This window comes from Coenobita brevimanus, chromosome 82 (genome assembly GCF_032717465.1).
Source record: "Coenobita brevimanus isolate Jiangsu-jjx chromosome 82, ASM3271746v2, whole genome shotgun sequence".
Taxonomy (NCBI): domain Eukaryota; kingdom Metazoa; phylum Arthropoda; class Malacostraca; order Decapoda; family Coenobitidae; genus Coenobita; species Coenobita brevimanus.
The window spans coordinates 17,948,793-17,971,564 of NC_137035.1; the positions used below are offsets into that span (position 1 = coordinate 17,948,793).

The 22,772-nt window shown below is 40.7% G+C and overlaps 1 protein-coding gene across 1 annotated transcript in view; it reads right to left on the reverse strand.

Annotated features, from left to right (window-relative positions):
- Nucleotides 1-22,772, reverse strand: part of LOC145409613 (dorsal-ventral patterning protein Sog-like) — a 119,372-nt gene that overhangs the window by 36,399 nt on the left and 60,201 nt on the right. The window contains exon 3 of the mRNA XM_080279966.1: nucleotides 20,449-20,620. Within this exon, the coding sequence (XP_080136092.1) occupies nucleotides 20,449-20,620 (172 nt within the window). The remainder of the gene's footprint in view (nucleotides 1-20,448; nucleotides 20,621-22,772) is intronic.

The following is a 22,772-nucleotide window of genomic DNA, read 5'->3' on the forward strand; positions in this document are numbered from 1 at the left end:
GTGTGTGTGTGTGTGTGTGTGTGTGTGTGTATATATATATATATATATATATATATACTGTATATATACTGTATATATATATATATATATATATATATATATGTATCTTGTCTGTTTTCATTTGACGGAACTGGCACACTCCCGTAACTTGAATGGTATATTGTGGTTGCGTAAAATTCAATGTCTTAAGTGGTTGTGAGTCTCCTTGGTTACTATTCAAATTAACCCTTCAAACTGACTACACCTGGCCTCGAATCTCCCTTAAGACTACACCTGACCATCAACCCAGCTGGAAGGGGTTAGGGATCTTTATCAGTCTCCTTGGTTACTAGTCAAATCAACCCTCTAATCTGGCTACACTAGGCCATCTGGGGTTAGGGATCTTAATCAATCTCCTTGGTTACTAATCAAATCAACCCTCTAATCTGATTACATTGAGGCATCTGGGGTTAGGGATCTTTATCAATCTCCTTGGTTACTAGGCAAATCAATCTTCTACTCTAGCTTGGAATGCAGTATGTGAAAAGCACACACAAACACAAACACACACACAAACACACACACACACACACATTATTATATCAGTCACATACACATAGAAACACACATTCACAATTCATTACGTCAGTCATTAAAACACACACACACACACACACACACACACACACACACCGTCATTTTCGTTTTTAGTCAGACCCAATTTAGATTATGTTATACAGTTTTGAGGACTTTTGGAACTGGGGGGGGGGGTAGATAAGGCCCAGAGATAATTAATTGGAAACCAGGTCATTCTAACGCTAATTCTGAGTGAAAAATACTATATCAAGAAAGGACCAATTCTCAACTAATAAGGACCTAGAATTACTAAAGACCTTATGGGGAAAAATGGTCTACAATTTACACATACGGTGCTCAGCATTTGTAGGTCCGTAGCGCTTGAGATTTGCACCCATGTTGATGTTGCATATTTTCTACTCAAAATTCGCCCTAAAATAACCACCACGTTTCTTAAAATATAAATAAATTCGCTGGACAATGTATATCCAGCACTAAATTGTGGAGGGATGTGCTCAAAGGGGCGTGAATAAGGTGCATAATCCGTGGCATGAGGGAGTGTGGTTTGGCTTGGTATGCGGGGTTAGACTCAGCACACGTTGTCACTTTTCATGGCCTTGTCTCCCCTCACCCTTCATGTCAGTCTCCCCCACGTCATCTGTCCATCAGCTCAACACTGCCACTCATCACCTTGCACTGTGTACCTTAACGGCTTCAATCACATCACGTATTTGAAGTTCTATCTCCACTACCTTCAAAACTTAGATAGACAGATAGATTGGTAGACAGACAGACAGGTAACTAGACAGACATAGATAGGTAGATAGACAGACAGATATGGTGTCCGACAGTTCAAGTTTGTCTAGGTATTCAAGTTGCGTGTTTCTGTGTATACTCTTCGCGTCAAATTGCAGTGTTCTCAGGCCAGGTGTGTGTCGTGTTGCTGTGTGATGGGTGTAATAAGCTATATACCAATTTTGAAATGAATAAAGCTGCAAATAAACACTACATACAATTAAAAAAAGAAAACGAAAAAAGAAATGTGTACGGATAAATAAAAAGAATGGATATTGTGACTCGTACGTAAAAAAAAAAAAAAAAAAGAGAGAAATAAAAGGAAAAGACTAAGGATAAATAAAAATAAAAAACTTTGTGACTTACTAATAACAACGAGTACCTGCTGCCATAACAACAACACAAGACGCAAAATCGTATATAACTTAAAACTGAATATTCATTTGATGTATGCCGCAGCTCGGGTAGGAATTAAAAGTGATGAATCATTTGATGCATGCCGCATATCAAGTCTGTCTCGAGCAGGAAAACAGGAGCAGAAATAGTAAGAATAATAATACCCAGCTTCCTCCACTTCACTGCTGGCAAACTGTATGGATATGACAAGGATAGCTGGATTCCTTACACTGTTCCATAAGCAACTTAATTTTAACAGAGTGCATTAAAATCACATAACTTGCCTACTTACTGCAACAAACCTTAAGGAGTTGATGCAAAGGTCAACCATTTTGCAACGTACACACACACACACACACACACACACTGTCCTATTAGCCCAAATGTTTTCTTCCTGACACACAAAAACGCACATACCTACCAAATTGAAAGTTCCGGTACTAGTCGATGCAGATCACACACACACACACACACACACACACACAAACAAACAATGTAAGCCCAAACACAAATATACTCTCTCTCTCTCTCTCTCTCTAACACACACACACACACACACACACACAACAATAATATACATACACAAACACCATATACACAAACACACAGAGGAACACACACAAAAATACACAAATATAAACACACCCCCACGCTCCCTCCCTCACACACAACACACACAAACACACACACAAAACAATAATATACATACACAAACACCACATAAACAAACACAGACAGACGAACACAATAAAAAAAATACACAAATATAAACACACATACACCCACGCTCCCTCCCTCCCTCACACACACACACACACACACACACACAATTGAGCGTGCAGCATGCGTCACCCTCAATGCATGCGCGAAAGTATGCATATTGACAGGAATTCGCGCATGACGGTCACTTTGCAATAACTGGACAAAAATCAAGGTTAAATATTGAGTCCGCAGCCCGTTTTCTGTGGCACTCTGCGGGGAGGCGAGGGGGGGCTTGTAGAAAATGTGGAATCTACTCTCTCTCTCTCTCCAGTTCATCTCTACCCCCTTCAGCCCAGATATAATTTTCGTAAACTTGGTACCCGCTGATAATTATTTTAGATGCGGGAGCTTCTCTGGGAGCTGCCTTGTCCGTCTGTCGCTTACTAACATTTTTGGAGGGGAAACGAGGTGCTTCATTCCCGTAGACTTCAGCGACTTTAGCGAAGCCCCTTAAACAGCTGAGACTCTCCTTTTTTATCCCCGTACTCTTTTGCAAATTTCATAAAACTGCTAAAAACATCCCAAACCCCAATTCTGCTCGATCTCTGGCTACCGTTAGTTCATTTCGTAAAACTGCTAAACACATCCCAAACCCCATTCTGCTCGGTCTCTGGCCACCGTTAGTCCATTTCGTAAAACTGCTAAAAACATCCCAAACCCCAATTCTGCTCGATCTCTGGCCACCGTTAGTCCATTTCGTAAAACTGCTAAAAACATCCCAAACCCCAATTCTGCTCGATCTCTGGCTACCGTTAGTCCATTCCGTAAAACTAATAAAAACATCCCAAACCCCAATTCTGCTCGATCTCTGGCTACCATTAGTTCAGATCATTTACGGGTCGGAGACTGACCTACGCCCTTGGTAGCATCTTTAGAGACTGAAAAAAAAGTCACCCCTTGGACTCGAAACCACGGCGCTTAGGACACCGGTCAATCCGAATTTTGTGAACGCTTATAGGGCCCCGAAGCTTCAGCATTTATCTGGTATTTTTGTGTTTAAAATAAGACACCTGTCGTTATGTAAAGGGAGAGAGAGAGAGAGAGAGAGAGGAGGAGGAGGAGGAGGAGAAAAATAAAATAATAATAATAATAATAATATTAAGAGGAAGAAGACGAGGAGGAACAATAATAATAATAATAATAATAACAATAATAATAATAAGAAGAAAAAATAATAAATAATAATAATAATAATAATAATAATAATAATAAGTAGAAGAGAGGAGAACTATTATATCTTAAGGGGCTACGTAGAATTAGGGGGGCGTAGTGTACCGTAGCCTCTTCACTCCGAGGACCTAAATTCCATAGTATTTTTATAATCCACTCAAAAAATCACCCTCGTCCTAAAGGGATTAATGAATACTTAAAATCTCCCTCTTTAAACTGAAGGGATTTAGGATTTATCTCTTTAAATAAATCCCCTAAGCTGAATAACATCATCTGGAGGTAGCAAGAGTGAGAATATACACTACCTCATCACGCTGAAGGGGTTGCGTTGTTTAAATGCCATCAATCAACTAATCAATCAATCAACCGATCAATCAACCAATGAACCAATCAAATCAATCAAATCAACCAACTGATCAATCAATCAAATCAACCAACTGATCAATCAATCAAATCAACCAACTGATCAATCAATCAAATCAACCAACTGATCAATCAATCAAATTAACCAACTGATCAATCAATCAAATCAACCAACTGATCAATCAATCAAATCAACCAACTGATCGATCAATCAATCAAATCAACCAACTGATCAATCAAATCAACCAACTGATCAATCAATCAAATCAACCAACTGATCAATCAAATCAACCAACTGATCAATCAATCAAATCAACCAACTGATCAATCAAATCAACCAACTGATCAATCAATCAATCAATCAACTATTCAATCAACCAAGCAATCAATCAATCAACCAACTATTCAATCAACCAAGCAATCAATCAAATCAACCAATCAATCAATTAACACGTCCTTGGTTCAAACCGTAACGGATAAGCGCGTCCACTCCCCCGACCGGACACCCCCCCTCAGGCTGCTGTGTGTGTGTGTGTGTGTGTGTGTGTGTGTGTGTGTGTGTGTGTGTGTGTGTGTGTGTTTTTCCCCCGGCAACTGAAACTCCCTAGCAACCCGAATGTGTGTGTGTGTGTGTGTGTGTGTGTGTGTGTGTGTGTGTGTGTGTGTGTGTGTGTGTGTTTGGATTCTGGGCCCATGTATTGACTGCGTGTATGTGTGTTTGCCTGGGTAGGGTATGTGTGTGTGTTTGGAGAGACTGTCTGTATATGTGAAGTCACAGCCAATCCTCCCTGTCTCTCCCTGTTTATTGTTGCTGCATGCCCGCCTTCACGTGGCCACCCACCAGGGAAGAAGCCAAGGGGGAAGGGGAGAGGAAGGGAGAAGGGAAGTCTAGATTAGGTTAGGTTAAGTTAGGGTAAGTTAGTCTCCTCGGTATCAGGTTAGGTTTGTTAATATTAGGTGTATTTTTTTGGTATCAGGTGTATTTCTTTGTATCAGGTATATTTTCTTGGTATCAGGTGTGTTTTCTTGGTATCAGGTATATTTTCTTGGTTTCAGGTATATTTTCTTGGTATCAGGTGTATTTTCTTGATATCAGGTGTGTTTTCTTGGCATCAGGTGTGTTTTCTTGGCATCAGGTGTGTTTTCTTGGTATCAGGTGTGTTTTCTTGGTATCAGGTGTGTTTTCTTGGTATCAGGTATTTTCTTGGTATCAGGTATTTTCTTGGTATCAGGTGTGTTTTCTTGGTATCAGGTATTTTCTTGGTATCAGGTGTGTTTTCTTGGTATCAGGTGTATTTTCTTGGTATCAGGTGTATTTCTTTGGTATCAGGTGTGTTTTCTCGGTATCAGGTTTGTTTTGTTTTCTTGGTATCAGTTTTCTTTCCTTAGTATTAGGTTGGGTTACAGTAAAAAAGAATTAGAGTGGGACTCAGTAGAGCGCATACCTCCACCAAGACCCAACATGCAGTTCCATTTCATTCAGTCAAGTCCTATTTGTTACTGTACGGCAGCGGGAAAAAGATCTATCTCCTCTAAAAGCATATTTAAATCCGCTAGATCCGGAATTTTATATGGATCCGCGCCACACTGTACACATTCGTTGATACCAACATCCCAAACATGTCTGATTTTTTTTTTTCCAAGATCCATGCAATATTCACAGAAAAAAAAAAAAAAAACGAAAATGTCGAAAAACGCCCTACCTCGCAATGTTAAAGTGAAAAAAAAAAAAAAAAATCCTGGATCCGCACCTTCATCCGGATCCGCACCAAAATTTAATGGAGTCTATTCTGGGCCAAGGCCCATTCTTCTACCAGGTTTCGTGGAAATCCGTCCAGTAGTTTTTGTGTAATCTTGCTCACAAACCAACCAACAAACAAACAAACGGACAGGGGTGAAAACATGACCTCCTTGGCGGAGGTAAAACGAAAAAATAAAAGAACAATCATCATGCGAAACCAAAATCCGCGTAAAAACAAAAAATGGTATATTATATATATATATATATATATATATATATATATATATATATATATATATATATATATATATATATATAAACCGAAATCTGCCGCCCCACCCCCCTTACTCGAAAATTTAATGTTGAATGAAAAGGCAGTTATTCAGCTTTTTTTTTTTTTTTTTTTTTTTTTTTTTTTTAACTGATTCATGTATTAATGGAAGTTTTTTTTAAATCACTATTTAACACTAGATTTTTTTTATCCTAGAAACTGTTATAATATTTTCTATGAATGTTTGCCTAAAAAAATTATAATTAATTTTCAGCGCTCTCTCTCTCTCTCTCTCTCTCTCTCTCTGGCCTTAGATATACCCCTTTTACTCTAACTTGGCCTAAAATAATCTCTCCACAATGAATGCTAAGTTGTTAGAAGAGATGAACACCAGGATATGATGCTAGTCACGAAGAAGTGCTACTGAAAGACATGTACGGGCGTAGTAGTGTCTAATTCTGCCCCTATAACAAGAGATAAACACCAGGATATGATGCTAGTCACGAAGAAGTGCTATGGCAAGGAATGTAAGGCCGTAGTAGTGTCTGGCACCGAGCAACGTAAAATAAGTTGCTAAACGACAGAAATCACGGCCAATTCAGCGTAAAAGAACATCAGTCTCCTCAGCTGAATCAAAGAGTACGATGGTGACAAGAATATACTTTAAAAAAAAAATCTAAACAGAAAAATACTTAATCATCTAAACATCTAAACACAAAACTACATTAAAAAAATCTAAACCTAAAAATACTTAAACGCACCTAAACACAAAAATACTTTAAAACATCTAAACATAAAAATACTTTAAAACATCTAAACTATCTATCTATCTACCTATTGCCAGACGCCTCAATCCCGTTTGGGGTGGCCACAAACAAACCGCCTCCAAGTCGCCCTGTACCCCGCCATTTCACTGCCCTGCTCCAAACTCACACCCCCCTCTCTCATCTAAACATCTAATATAAAAATACTTAAAACATCTAAACATCTAACATAAAAACTTCAAAACATCTAAACATAAAACTACATAAAAAAAATCTAAACCTAAAAATACAAAAAAAATCTAAACAAAATATCTACAAACATCTAAACCTAAAAATACCTACAAACATCTGAACATAAAACATCTACAAACACCTAAACATCTGACATAAAAATACTTAAAAACATCTTAACATCTAAACATAAAATTACCTAAAAACATCTAAACATCCAAGCATAAAATATCTATAAACATCTAACAGAAAAATACTTAAAAACATCTAAACATAAAAATACCTAAAATAAATCACAAAAATCTAAACATAACAAAAAATACCTTAAATACAAAAATCTAAAAAAAAAACTAAAATAAAAAATCTTAAATACCTAAAATTAGTTATAAACACCTAAACACTGAACATAAAAATACCTCAAGCAAATAAAACATCCAAATACCCAACATAAAGATATATAAACTAACTTTTAAAAATCAAAACGTCTAACATAAAAATACCTAAAATACCGTAAATAAAAAACATTACAAAAATGACAAAAAAAAAAAAAAAATCTAATACATCTAACAAAAAGATACCTTAAATAAAAAACATCTAAATATTTAACAAAAAATATCTAATATAAAAAAAAATCAAAATATCTAACATAAAGATAAAAACAGTAAAAAATTTAAATATACAACACTGAAATAACTGAAATGAATAAAAACATCTAAACAAAAATACCTAAAACAAAAAAAAATCAAAATATCTAACATTAAAATACCGAAATAAAAACATCTAAATATCTAACATAAAATAAATGAAACTAGAGGGGCACTCAGTGGAGCGCATCTCTCCGACAAGGGCAGCGTAATTTCCAAACCACTCTTCATAATGGGTTAGGTTTTCTCATAACTGATTAGGGTTTCGCAAAAAGTGTTTTCCGGATCCAGAATCTGTAGTACTATCCGGATCGGTGCCAAACGTTAATCGATTGTTCCCCGGGACATGGGCTATCTATCCACCAAATTTAGTCCAAATCTCTCTCTTAGTTTTTGAGTAATCCGGCTAACAGGCAGGCAAACAAACAAACAAACAAACAGGGGTGAAAACATACTCTCCTTGTCGGAAACAATTATATATCTAACCAAAAAACACCTAAAATAAATAAAAACATCTAACTATCTAACAAAAATAAAAACGTAAATATCTACCATAAAAATACTTTAAAAAATGTAAATATGTAACCTAAAAATACCTAAAATATGATCTATAACATGTGCTTCACGGTAGGAATAATAATCTAAAATACCTAAATATCTATATAATCTACCCTAAAACACGTGTATATTGGTAGAAACAACAGAATCTAAATCATCTGTCTAAATATCTCAGTATGTAATGTCTACAATAAGTAATATATAATCTGGAGTGTCTAGAATATACTGTACAATACGTGTGGTAATGAGTTAATGGCTGGGATGCGTTGTGAGCTGCGTGTTTATGTGGGGGTGAGTCATGCACTGCCCTGTGACCTCACTACCTTTAAATACATGCCTGTATTCCCCCACCCCCTGCAGCCCTCTAAATGTGTTATCACGCTGAGTGGCCTGTTTACACTGCCCCCAGCCCGTAGCCTCCTAGGTTAAACAAGACATAGGACATCTGTATTAGCCGCACCCACCCGTCCAACAGTGTCAGGCGAAAGAAAATATTACCAACGAGGGAAGCTGAGGGACGAACCCCAGGGGTCCCCACATTTAGGAACTCTGGTCCAGATAAAGGTCTAGTACTATGCAAAATTTCGTTTGCTTACGTAAAAAAATGTGGCGCAGTCTTCCCTGGGGGCAGTCAACCCCCCACCCCCCTGCGTGAAGGGTGACCACCGGGGGTCCCATCTTGCATACAACGTGGTCGGGGTGAACGTCAACTAGCAAGCAAATTCCACGCCCCAAAGTTAATATCCATGACCGCTGATAGAGACTTTGGCCAGGACCTCGGGGGCCACCCTCCCCCCCGGGGTATGATCTTTGGGTTGTCACCCAGCCTATAACGTGGCCCGGGTAAGCGCTTACCAATGAGCAAATTTTCATGTACATTGGTTGAAAACTATGGTCATGCAGAACGACCCGTGGGGGACAGCATTCGGGGGTCCCACCGTGCTTATGATCTGGTACGGGTGAAGGTCTGCCATTGCGCAAAAATTCGTATCCCTGGGTTTATAAATATCGTCGTGTCCTCCGGTTTGGGGTGGGAGCTGCGGGGGCTGCTGCACCTGGAGGGGCTGTCCTCGGGGGTCTCATCCTGTCTGAAACCTGGCCAGGGAGGTTTGCCACGGTGCAATATTTCATTTTTCAAATGCTCAAGGCCTGGATCTCATTCTTCAAGAAGAGCAAGTCAACGAGAGAGTGTGAGTGAGTGACACAGCCAGGGACAAGCAATGTATCTGGCTGCCTCTGAAGATGTGGCAAAAACAGCACTGTCACTCCTATCTCCTAGTCGGTTCATTGTGGCATCTGTCACAACTATACCCTGTTGTATATTATTTACTCGTTATCCTCATATTCAAAACACACAAACATCGAAAAAATAAATCCATACGATATAAAAAGGAAAAACACGAAACACCGAAGGAATGAGAGTCAGCAAGCCTACCAACGGGGCAGGAATACTGGGGTGACTCAGCCGCGAGGTATGGCCAAACACTATGTATTTCTAGATCTGCTCACTGATTGCCCTGTTTACACCTCCTTAACCCTCTCACGGCCGGCACAACTCTACCATTCTGTCCCAACAAAACGATTATATTCCGGTGATCTATTCTTTTAAATTCCGGTGGTTTAGTCCTGCAACTTCCAGACGATTTTTGGGGGTGGTTCGTAACTTGAGCTACTCGAGAAACTCAAAACGGGTATCTTGGGTGTCACGGGGACGGCTCAGTCTGCTGGTGTGGGTGTAGGTGTGGGAGTGGAAGTACGAAGTGAATAAATGATGCAGGAGGGACCTTTCTGACACTGAGGCATCTCCACAACACGTAAAAAATCGACCTGGGGAGTGGAAAAAGGGTCACCACCTGCCCTTAGCTTTTTTTAAATTTATATTTGTACCACCTTTATTGAACTTAGGATGGGGTACTCGTAGTGAAGGGGTTACTGCAGGCTCTGGCTAACCCCTCCAGTTCTATAAATCCCTCCTAAGCTGAATGAAATCGTCTGTGGGTAGCGAGGATGACACCTAGTGGACAGACGCCTACATGTGGTGGCACTGATATAACTGAGCGGCTCCACTGTCTGGTTATACACACGTCCCTCAACTCCCTCCCTATCCCCCGAAAGGACGATGGTGGACTGAAGGATGACATTTTTAGCCTGTAGTCCACTGGGTTTATATTTGAGATGAACCTGGGACACAAAGGATGAAATATACAAGGCGTCAAAGAGGAATACAAATACACACACACACACACACACACACTATGTATTTCTAGATTTGCTCAGTGACTGCCGTGTTTACAACTCTTTACCCCTCTCATGTGCACACACACAAACTTACATATACACACATACTGCAAACACGTAAACACATACACACACACGCACACACGTATGCTCGTACATCAACATAAACATCATCACCACCATCGTCCTCCTCCTCCTCATCATCATCCTCCTCCTCCTCCTCATCATCATCATCATACCGTGAACTGCGTGAAGAAGCACAAGTACCTATCCATCTGTCCATCTATCTATCTATCTCTCAACTGACGCCGCATCCAGTGAGGGGTGGCCTGAACAAAAGAATATTTAGGAGGTGTCTGTCCCTACTCAGTTACGACCACTCTTCCTATCCACCTAAATTCTCTCTCTCTCTCTCTCTCACCATCCCCCCCTCACCCATCATCCCCTCCATTACCCCTCATTCCATCCGACTCACCTCCCTCATTCACCCCTATATACCTACCTCTTCCCCTTCCTTCTCCTCCCCCACTCCCTCCCCTAACCCCCTCATGGTTGGCATAACTCACCACAAATTGAAGGGGTTCCACTAGCATACCATTAGGTCAATATTAAAAACTCTACGGGACTGCCATACCACATTTCACTGCCCCCCCCCCCCCTCTCTTCTTAATCTTCTCTTATCCTTCTCGTCTCTCCCCACTTCCTCTTTTTACTCCTTATCCTCTCTCTCTCTCTCTCTCTCTCTCTTCCTGGCACCATTCAAGAAATTCCTTCGTCTATTTACACTAATTAATTACCCGTTTTCTATATTCACAATTATATATGTTTTCCTTGGCAAAGACTCTGGTACACACACACACACACACACACACACACACACACACACACACTATAAACACACTTGTACATATACCGTACGTACATACATACATATACACACACACACACACACACACACACACTATAAATACACTTATAGCGTACATACACAAACACACACACACACACACACACACACACACACACACACACACATTCTCTCCCTCTCTCTCTCTCTAAAAGTAAGTGTGAACAAATGAGTGAGAGTGAATGTGAGTGAATGTGAGAGACAGCGAGAGTTAGGGTGTGAAAGTGAGAGAGAGAGAGAGAGAGAGAGAGAGAGAGAGAGAGAGAGAGAGACAACTTCCCATTTCCCCATCTTCTAACCCCATATATATTTTTGGGCAGATAAAAACAAAAAACAAAAAATGCTCCTCGTCCTGAAGAGATAAAATTCATCTTAGTACACAAATTAATCTTTAAATTCCATCATGCATTTCATTTTTATTTCATTTTTTCATATCTTTTCACTCCTGGTGCTACACATGATTTTATTTATCTGTGAGGGACGGGGGGGTTGGGGAGAGCCGCTTTCTGTATTCTTCTCTGTATTTTTTTTCTCTCCCCTCGCCCCGGAACGCCTTCAGGGGGTGGCACGGATATACCCAGGCGGGGGGATGGGCAGGGTATACAGGCGTCCCTTGCCTGTCTCGTGGATGGGGTGGTGGAGGGTAGGAAACGGGTAGCTTCAGCCTGCAGTCCACTGGGTTTGTGTGTAGATGAGCCTTGGGATGCAACTACTACTACTACTACTATTACTACTGCTACTAGTAATAATAATAATATAATAATGTACTACTATTACTAATAAAAATATGTAACAATAATAACTAATAATAATAATAATAATGAAAATACTAATACCAATACGAATAATAATACAAATAACTACAAAGCACTCGGAGGGCGCATACCTCCGCCTACGTCAATATCACATAATTTATTCCCCTGTATTCGATCAACCTCAAATTCTAACAAGAAGCCGTGCCAAGGCACGGCAAACCCGTCCCCGGCAATCATTTTAGCGCTGACGTATAAACACAACAGGATGTCTAATCAAAGATGTCACATATCAAATATGGAGTAAATCGGGTGAAAATTGCCGACCCTCCTGACGTAATGAGGCATGTTATAGGATGCAGACTTGAAAGATGCACCTTTAGGTTTTGCTTTCAAGTCGATATGTCGAATTTGAAAGGAGTTACGGCTTTTTTTTTTTTTTTTTTTACATTTTTTTGGGCCTACGGCCTGGGTCTTGGTGTAATCTGGCCCAAAATTTAATCAGATGATTAGAAGGTCATAGCCTATTATCCTTGTAATTTTAGTTAAAATCGCACCAGTAGTTTTCACGCAAAGTCGTTAATAGAGACAGACAGACAGACAGGCAGACAAACAAACAAACAAACAAACAGACAGGCAAGCCGAGTGAAAACAATACCAGTCCCCGAGCCCCTCCGGGGTGGGGACGGGTAATAAGCTTTTCTCTGACCCACTGCCCACCTGTCCATCAGATTTAATTGACATCCGATAACAACTTTTCGAGATATCTTGTGTGTGTGTGTGTGTGTGTGTGTGTGTGTGTGTGTGTATTGTTACATAGCCTATGATTTCATCATCCTTTGTGTGATTTTTAACGCACAGTTGCTGCATGTTTGATCACGAGCGTGTTCTGCCTCAGTCCCCCCCTTCTACCGTTATAGTAAAGTCGTTCTCTCTGTTATACAGTGCGGGATTTTCAGCTCTTTGTCCCCATGGCTTCATTTGCGCGTCCTTCTTACAAGTTGTATCAGGCTCTGCTGGCCCCTATATAATGAGCTCAGCCTCTGCATCATTGCCACTTAGATCTGCTCCTCATTTTGTTCACATCTCTGTCCTCCCCTGTACAGATATTATTATTTTGAGTGCTCAAGAACTCTCCAAACATCTAGCAGCTGTGTGTAATTTGAGTATAACTGTTGTTGTATTTTTTCTTGTGCTGTGTAGCATAGGGTTAGTTCTTAGGCCTAGTGAGGTCTTTGTGATTAATGTTGGGTTTTATGTCAGTCATTTTTGATACTAGTTTGGATCTGTAATAATTTATCTGGCATTCACTGAGTATTATCTGGTATCTCATTTTATCAGGGCTGACTTAGATAAATTTATTCTTGCTAATTTCGTGTTAATAGAAGCTATTGCAGTTAACCATATATTTAACCTGTTTATTTGCCATTACATTATCCTTATGAGTTCTGAATGTTTTGTTGTTAGTTTGAGCATTAAACTTTAACTTGCAATTTTACCTAACTCTTTTGTTTTGAACCTGGAACTTTACGGGACAGTAGTGACTCTTCGTATTCTCACTTAAAGTGTACATTATCTTTCTCTGTTCCGTAACATAAATTTGGCGACCTCATATCAGGATATTCAGGATATTATCATAAGGATATTGCTTGATATTTTGTGACTGTTACTTATTCATTATGTCTACTATTACTACACTTGATGAAGCCAAAGATTTTTTGTCAAATGTGCAAACAGTGTGTGATATAGAAAACAGAACAAAGAATGAACTTGAGCTTGTTGCTCAACAATTGGGAATTGCTGTTCGCTCTCATCATTCTAAAGATCAAATTGTTGACATGATTAATGAAAGCTTGTTTAATGTAACTCCTCGAAATGAGCAAACGCAGATTGAATTAGCTAAGTTACAGCTAGCCCCGCAGGAGGCCCGTGCTAAGGAGGCTGAATTTCAGGCAAAAGCTCGTATTCAAGAGGCTGAGTTTCAGGCAAATGCTAAGGAGGCTGAGTTTCAGGCTCGTGCTAAGGAGGCTGAGTTTCAGGCACAAATTGAACTTGCTAGGATTCAGGCAGACCATGAGTATCGCATGAAACAAGGTGGAACTGGATCATCTAGCTCTGATGATTTTGATGTGGCTAAAAATGTTAAACTTGTCCCTCCTCTTTTAATGAATCTGATTTAACAAAGTATTTTCAGTTGTTTGAGAGGGTAGCTACAGGTTTTAATTGGCCTAAGGAGTATTGGCCAGTACTCCTTCAAACTGTTCTCACCGGTAAAGCTCAAGTAACTTATGCATCTTTGCCTCAGGATCAGTCTGATAATTATGATGTAGTTAAGAGCTTGATTCTTAAGGCCTATGAGCTTGTTCCTGAAGCCTATAGAGTAAAATTTAGGACAACTTACAAGCAAGATAAGCAATCCCATGTTGAGTATGCAAAAATCAAAGAAGATCTGTTAGAGCAGTGGTTAAATTCTAAGAATGTGGATTCTGATTTTGACAAATTTAAGCAGATGATTTTGCTGGAGGACTTCAAAAGGTGTATTTATAAAGATGTAAGCCTATATCTTGATGAGAAAAGAATAGATAATTTGTCTGATGCTGCAGTTTTAGCTGATGAGTATGTTCTCACTCACAAGAGATATTCTAGAGAAAAAGGGAAAGCTGAGAGTAAGTACGTTGCCTCTACTCAGAGTACAGGTAACAGGAAAGAGAATAAGGATGATGTTTCTCAGGAAGTAAATACCAGCTTCACCTCTAGATTTCAGAAAAGTAAATGTACTTATTGTAGTAAGCTTGGTCATACTACGGAGAGATGTTTCAGGAGACAGCGTGATGTGAACAAAAAGGAGTCTTTAAATATTCAGTCAATTGGTCTAGTGTCCACTCTTGAGAGTTCCCAGAATTCTTTAACTGAGTTAACTGAACCTGCTTTGAGGGGTAACTTAAATTCTCATGATGGAGCTCCTCTTTTGAGCAGTAACGTGGGTGACACTCTCAAGAGTTCATGTGCTAATTTCCTGTCTGAAGGTTTTGTCAGTCCTCTGGACAGTAATGACAGGAAATCAGTTAAAATATATCGTGATACAGGTGCTTGCCAATCCCTTATGCTGACCAGTGTTCTTGGCTCTAATTTTAATTCCTCTGATGAAACTGTAATCTTACAAGGTGTAGGGAATAATTACTTCTCTGTCCCTCTGTGCAGAGTGAATTTAGAGTCTGGTTTTGTTAATGGTTCTGTTATGGTTGGGTTGGTTGAGACACTCCCAATGTCAGGTGTAACTTTCTTACTTGGAAATGATATTGGTGGAAGTCAAGTGTGTCCAGCTCCTCAGTTGTCTAGTGAGCCAGTGGCTGCGTCCCAGGATTGTGATGTCCCTGATGTGTTCCCTGCATGTGCTGTCACTAGGGCTAAGTCTAAAGTTACTGGTGATTTAGAGGATAATGATGATGATGATGTTATCCTAGCTGACACTTTTCTTGCTAATTTGGACCACTCACCAGATGAGGCAGTACCCCGTAGTGTTGATAATTTGTCTCGTCAAGAGTTGGTTGAGTTGCAGGTTGCTGACCCTGAGTTGAAAGGTCTAGCTAACTCTGCTGACAGTGAAGAAGAGTCAGCCGGTGCTTCTACTTGTTATTATGTAAAGTCAGGAGTACTTATGAGGAAGTGGAGACCCCCAACAGCATCAGCCGACTGTGAATGGGAGGTTGTACATCAAGTTGTCATCCCTCGTGTTTGTAGGCAGGATATCATTCGAGTGGCTCATGATTCCAGTTTGGCAGGACACCTTGGAGTGAGGAAGACTGTGGCACGCATTTTGAAACACTTCTACTGGCCAGGTATCTTCAGGGATGTTTCCTGGTATTGTAAGTCTTGTCACACCTGTCAAGTTGTGGGGAAGTGTAATCAGACCGAAAAGGTTGCACCTCTAGTTCCCATTCCTCCTTTTGAGGCGCCTTTCACCCGTGTGTTGGTGGATATTGTGGGCCCTCTTCCTAAGACTTCTTCAGGATTTTCTTATGTGTTGACCATGATTGATATGGCTACTCGTTATCCTGAAGCCATTCCACTTAGAAATATCTCAGCAAAGAACGTGGTTAAGGAAATGCTAGGGTTCTTCACAAAGTTTGGTTTGCCCAAGGAGGTACAGTCAGACCGAGGAAGTAATTTCATGTCAAACGTTTTCAAGCAGTCTCTGAAAGAGTTGGGCATCACCCAGATCACGTCTTCAGCTTACCATCCCCAGACCCAAGGAGCGTTGGAGAGATATCATCAAACACTCAAATCGATGCTCAAGAAATACTGTTTGGAATATCAGAAAGACTGGGATAAAGGTCTTCCATTCGTTGTATTTGCTGCAAGAGAATCTCCAAATGAATCACTGGGCTTCTCACCTTTTGAACTACTGTTTGGCCATGAAGTAAGAGGACCCCTTAAGCTACTCAAGGAATGCTGGCTGTCGGAGGAAGATGACGTCAACCTGCTGGAGTATGTGATGAATTTCAAAGAACGGCTGTCCACTGCTTTACAGCTGGCGAGAGAGAATTTAGGAGCTGCTCAGGAGAAGATGAAGACTTGGTATGATAAGAAGTCCAGGTTACGCCACTTTCAGCCAGGAGATCAGGTTTTGATTCTGCTACCAGTTCATGGGCAACCTCTTCAAGCCAAGTTTAGTGGCCCTTATTTCGTGGAGAAGAAACTCAGTGATGTCAGCTATGTCATCGCCACACCAGATCGTAGAAAGAGCAAGCAACTATGTCACATCAACATGCTAAAGTTATATCACAGGCGGGACGAAAATAATCCAGTCTGCACTGTAACTGTTCCACCCGAGTCTGCAAGTGAAGCTCTCCCATGCAGTATGAGCCTGAGTGATAGTTTGGGGAAGAATCCTGATATCATGAATGATCTCCAGACTAAGCTTTCTCATCTACCACCCAAGGAAAGGCAGGAGTTTTCGGCATTACTGCAGGAGTACCCGCAAGTGTTCCGTGCCACTCCAGGAAGAACCACTGTGTTGATGCATGATGTCGATGTTGGAGACGCAAAGCCAATTAAACTGCCTCCTTACCGTGTGAACCCAGTGAAAGTTCCTCTCATCCAGAAGGAGCTTGGCTACCTGTTGGACCACAAGATGATTGAGCCCTGTCAGAGCGAGTGGAGTTCTCCTGTCACTCTAGTCCCTAAGCCAGGTGGGTCACAGAGGCTTTGCATCGACTACAGACGTGTTAATCAGATAACCAAAACAGACACTTACCCTCTCCCTCGTGTGGAAGATTGCATAGACAAGATCGGAAAGGCTAGGTTCATAAGTAAGTTTGATTTGTTAAAGGGATACTGGCAAGTACCTATGACTGAAAGTGCTAGGGAGATCTCATGTTTTGTAACATTAGGAAAGACATTTGCATGTTCTGTAATGCCATGTACAGATTGTTTTAGAGTAATAAGAAATTTCCTTTGTAAATTTCTTTTTTCTTTGTGGGGAGGTGTTACATAGCCTATGATTTCATCATCCTTTGTGTGATTTTTAACGCACAGTTGCTGCATGTTTGATCACGAGCGTGTTCTGCCTCAGTCCCCCCCTTCTACCGTTATAGTAAAGTCGTTCTCTCTGTTATACAGTGCGGGATTTTCAGCTCTTTGTCCCCATGGCTTCATTTGCGCGTCCTTCTTACAAGTTGTATCAGGCTCTGCTGGCCCCTATATAATGAGCTCAGCCTCTGCATCATTGCCACTTAGATCTGCTCCTCATTTTGTTCACATCTCTGTCCTCCCCTGTACAGATATTATTATTTTGAGTGCTCAAGAACTCTCCAAACATCTAGCAGCTGTGTGTAATTTGAGTATAACTGTTGTTGTATTTTTTCTTGTGCTGTGTAGCATAGGGTTAGTTCTTAGGCCTAGTGAGGTCTTTGTGATTAATGTTGGGTTTTATGTCAGTCATTTTTGATACTAGTTTGGATCTGTAATAATTTATCTGGCATTCACTGAGTATTATCTGGTATCTCATTTTATCAGGGCTGACTTAGATAAATTTATTCTTGCTAATTTCGTGTTAATAGAAGCTATTGCAGTTAACCATATATTTAACCTGTTTATTTGCCATTACATTATCCTTATGAGTTCTGAATGTTTTGTTGTTAGTTTGAGCATTAAACTTTAACTTGCAATTTTACCTAACTCTTTTGTTTTGAACCTGGAACTTTACGGGACAGTAGTGACTCTTAGTATTCTCACTTAAAGTGTACATTATCTTTCTCTGTTCCGTAACAATATATATATATATATATATATATATATATATATATATATATATATATATATATATATATATATATATATATATATATATATATATATATAGACACACACACACAAACGGGTGTATACATAGCCTCCCTCCAACTTCGTGACTGAAGGTAACAATAAACGTGTTCTGAGGCAGCACACAAATAAACGATAAAAACAAATAAATAAAAAATGACAAAAATAAGAAAAAATATATAGATGACAAAAGTAAATAAATAAATAAAATAAATAAACAAACAAATACATGATAAAAATAAATAAAATAAAAATAAAAAAATAAATAAATGATAAAAAAATAAATTGACGTGACTTGGATATTGATGGACGTGTGACTCTCTCTCTCTCTCTCTCTCTCACTCTCTCTCTCTCTCAGTTCGCGTCCCCACCGACCTGTCATGGCGTCCTCGGAGTGAAGGGGCGGGCTATGACGTCACCCGGCTATAAGTGTCAATCATGTGTGTCTGTCTGTAGGAATTTGAACCTTCCTGTCATCACGTTCATGAGTAGGGACAATATGGCAGTCAGGTGAGATATGAGTTGACTTCGACTCTATACTCTCTTCACTCTAACTTGGCCTAAAATTGCTCTTTCTCTCTCTTGTATGCCCAGCTGTAACACTAGATTAACGCTACATGGTGCTGGTCACGAAGAAGTGCTATGGAATGGATGTAGAGTCGCAGCACTGTCTTTTTCTGCCACTGAGCTACGTGAAATAAGCTGCAAAAGGATGAAAATCTTGGCCAACTTAAGGTGAAAGAGGTATTGCTGAGAGAGAGAGAGAGAGAGAGAGAGAGAGAGATTTGTCCTTAACCATACCACGAAATTTAACTTGGAAGTAAATATTACAAAGTACATTTTTTCAGTGGTCTTTGTCTATCTATTTATCAATCTATCTGTCTGACGCCTTAATCACGTAAGGGGTAGCCACAAACAAATCGCCTCCACGTCACCCTGTCCTCAGTCATTTGGTTGCCCTCTCTCCAACTCACAAAGCCCTCATATTTCTCCACCTCATCCCTCTATCCCATCCTTGGTCTCCTCTTCCACTGCATTCACATACACTCTTCTAGTCAGTCTCTCATTCTCCATCCTCTCCACATGGCCAAATCATCTCACTGTATTTCTCCTACCGCTTTGAACCACATCCACATCACCACCATTGCATCCTCATTTCCTGTATACTTCCACCTCACTCCACATGCTAAATCTCCCATAACTCATTTCCACTCCTCACGAAAACTAAATTCCAATCCACTATAACTCATTTCCACTCCTCTCGATATAACTCATTTCCACAAAGTAACTCACTTCCACTTCATTTCCACTGGTCTCAAGATAATTCATTTCCACTCTCATTCGTAACTCATTTCCACTCAAGGCAACTCACTTCTACTTCATTTCCACTCAAAAGCAACTCATTTCCACTCAAGGTAACTCATTTCCACTCAAAGCAACTCATTTCCACTCAAAGCAACTCATTTCCACTCAAGGTAACTTATTTCCACTTCATTCCACCCAAGGTAGCTCATTTCCACTCAAGGTAACTCATCTCCACTACATTTCCGCTCAAGGTAACTCATTTCCACGTCATGTCCACCCAAGGTAACTCATTTCCACTTCAAGTCCACTCAAGGTAGCTCATTTCCACTCTTACTTCCACTCAAGGTAACTCATTTCCACTCTCTTACTTCCACTCAAGGTAACTCATTTCCACTCAAGGTGACTTATTTCCACTCTCTTCCACTCAAGGTAACTCATTTCCACTTCATATCCCCTCAAGGTAACTCATTTTCACTCTTACTTCCACTCAAGATAACTCATTTTCACTCTTCCACTCAAGGTAACTCATTTCCACTGCTCGCAACGTAACTCATATCTACTTCATTTCCACTCAAGGTAATTCATTTGCACTCAAGGTAACTCATTTCCACTGCTCTCACTCTTTGGGAAATGACTCAAACATCGCCCATCAGCGTCTGTGTGGGTCCCTACCTGTCATGACGTCGAGGGCGAGGGGCGGAACGGCGTCGTGGGGGGCGTCTCCAGGGCAGGTCTTGCAGCAGGCGCCGGGGAGGATGAGGGGGGCGGCGCAGGTCACCTTAGGGCACTCCGTCTTAACGTTACGACACCGCACCCGACCCACCACACGCCGCTTACGTCGCACCTGTAGGGGAGACGGAAAGAGAGTGATTAGTTTAAGAGTTGGAATGTATTGTGGTAGTAGTTGCAGCAGTAGTATAAGTAGTAGTAGCAGTATTGGAATAAAGTAATATATGTAAGCTACCATCATTAGATACCGTACTGCATAAGGTCACGTTCTCTTCACCTACGAATCCGGCCTATAAGGAGGAGGCCGTGGCTCAGTCGGTAGAGAGGTGGCCTGCTGTCCTACCGGACCCAAGTTAAAATCCCCGATGGGGCAGGGAACAGTTTAAGGATTTGAATTTCATGAAACCAGACTTTACTGATCTACCAGAAGACCCGCCGACATGTAAAAATACCCCCGCTAGTACCAATACACCAGTCCTGTATGAGACAGCCCTAGCATGTATTCAGTATGGACGGTGGGTGTTAGCGCCGAAGTGGTGACATGTAGAGAGGTGTATGGTATGTAGGAGGACTACTGGGCCTTGAGAGCAGGCTGTGAAGCCTATGCCCCAGAGTCGGACACAATATATATATATATATATATATACTTTCTTCAATACTTTATTACGGATCTGGAATAAAAAATAAAGATAAATACACAGGGATAAGGCCTCCCCATGGACGGAAAAGAGCTGTTATTTTTTTCCTCATTATATTTTACGGGTCTAGTGTCAAAAATAATAAGATCCACAGAGAGTGTGTGTGTAGGAAAGTTTTAAGAGCTTGTTAGAATGTGTGTGTGTGTGTGTGTGTGTGTGTGTGTGTGTGTGTGTGTGTGTGTGTGTGTGTGTGTGTGTGTGTGTGTGTGTGTCAGGATTCCGGGGGACTGACTGGTGAGTGAATGAGTGTGTGGCCCATTTACCTAGCTAGTTTTAATGACTAGTTTTCGTCAGTTTATCTTCTATCAGTTTTTTTCTCGCTCTCTGAAGTCTACCGATGATGATGATGATGATGATGATGATAGCAAAAATCTCCCCAGCTTTAGGAAGGGAAATGAAAGAAGTCTGCAGAAAAAATAAATAAATAAATACTCCAAAAAGAATCCATCACACTGAGCATACTAACCACACAATCTTTCACCCTACATACTCACCTTGTGCTCACCCCTACACACCCTTGCTCACCCCTACACCACGTCTACACACACCCCGCCGCTTGTTACATCACCCGCCCCCATCCATCACCCCTAACTACCCAATTACTCTCACACAACCACCGGGACCTCACTTGCCGCCATTTGTCAAAGGGAGACGCGCGGGAGGGGAGGGGAGGGGAAGGGAAGGGAGGGAGGGAAGAGGAAGGATTGTATCTCACGGTAGGGCTGTACTGCGAGGCTGACGAGGAAATAGAGAGACAGACAGATAGAAAATGGCATACAGATCCAGCCATAGAAAACGAGACATATATACAGACAGACACACATATACACAGAGGTATAGATAGATAGGTAGATAGATATATGGGCAGACAGAAAAAAGGATACCGGAGCTGAAGTGAGTCGGTGTTTTGCGTAGCCTCCTTGCGATACTTACACACACACACACACACACACACACACACATTCCAGTATCTATACCTTCAGACATCACAGCCTAAATACACCCCTTTCCCATTCGTCCATCGCCAGCATAGAGAGAGAGAGAGAGAGAGAGAGAGAGAGGTGGTATGTTTATCATGTGGAAAAAATGTAGTGCATATACACCAAATCAAGTGTGTAGCATTTACTGGGAATAAAAAAGATAGCCAGGGAGTGTAAACATTTGGCGGCGATGTGTTTATAGGTTTAGTGTGGAATGTGTGTCGAGCGTGTGCCTATCCCCCACTCACCCTTCCTCGCTACTAAAACATCAACACATCAACGACGCATTATACACCCCTACGCTAACTCCGCTAATTAGAGCACATATACTTCCACAAACAGCTACATTTTATCAGGATTGGCAAGTGCATAAGTCTTCATATATTAGCTTCTTTTCGATTTAATTTCTTTCCGTCTTTCCTCTACGCATCTTCCGTAAAAAATGCAAAAAAGAAAATGAATGAAGAATGTGAATCGGATTGAGCAGCCATTACGCAACCCGAAAAAATCGGAGGCATGCAAACACACCAAAATTATTCCTACACTTGGAGCTGTGTAACGTAAACTCTCGATTCCAGCTCAATAAACG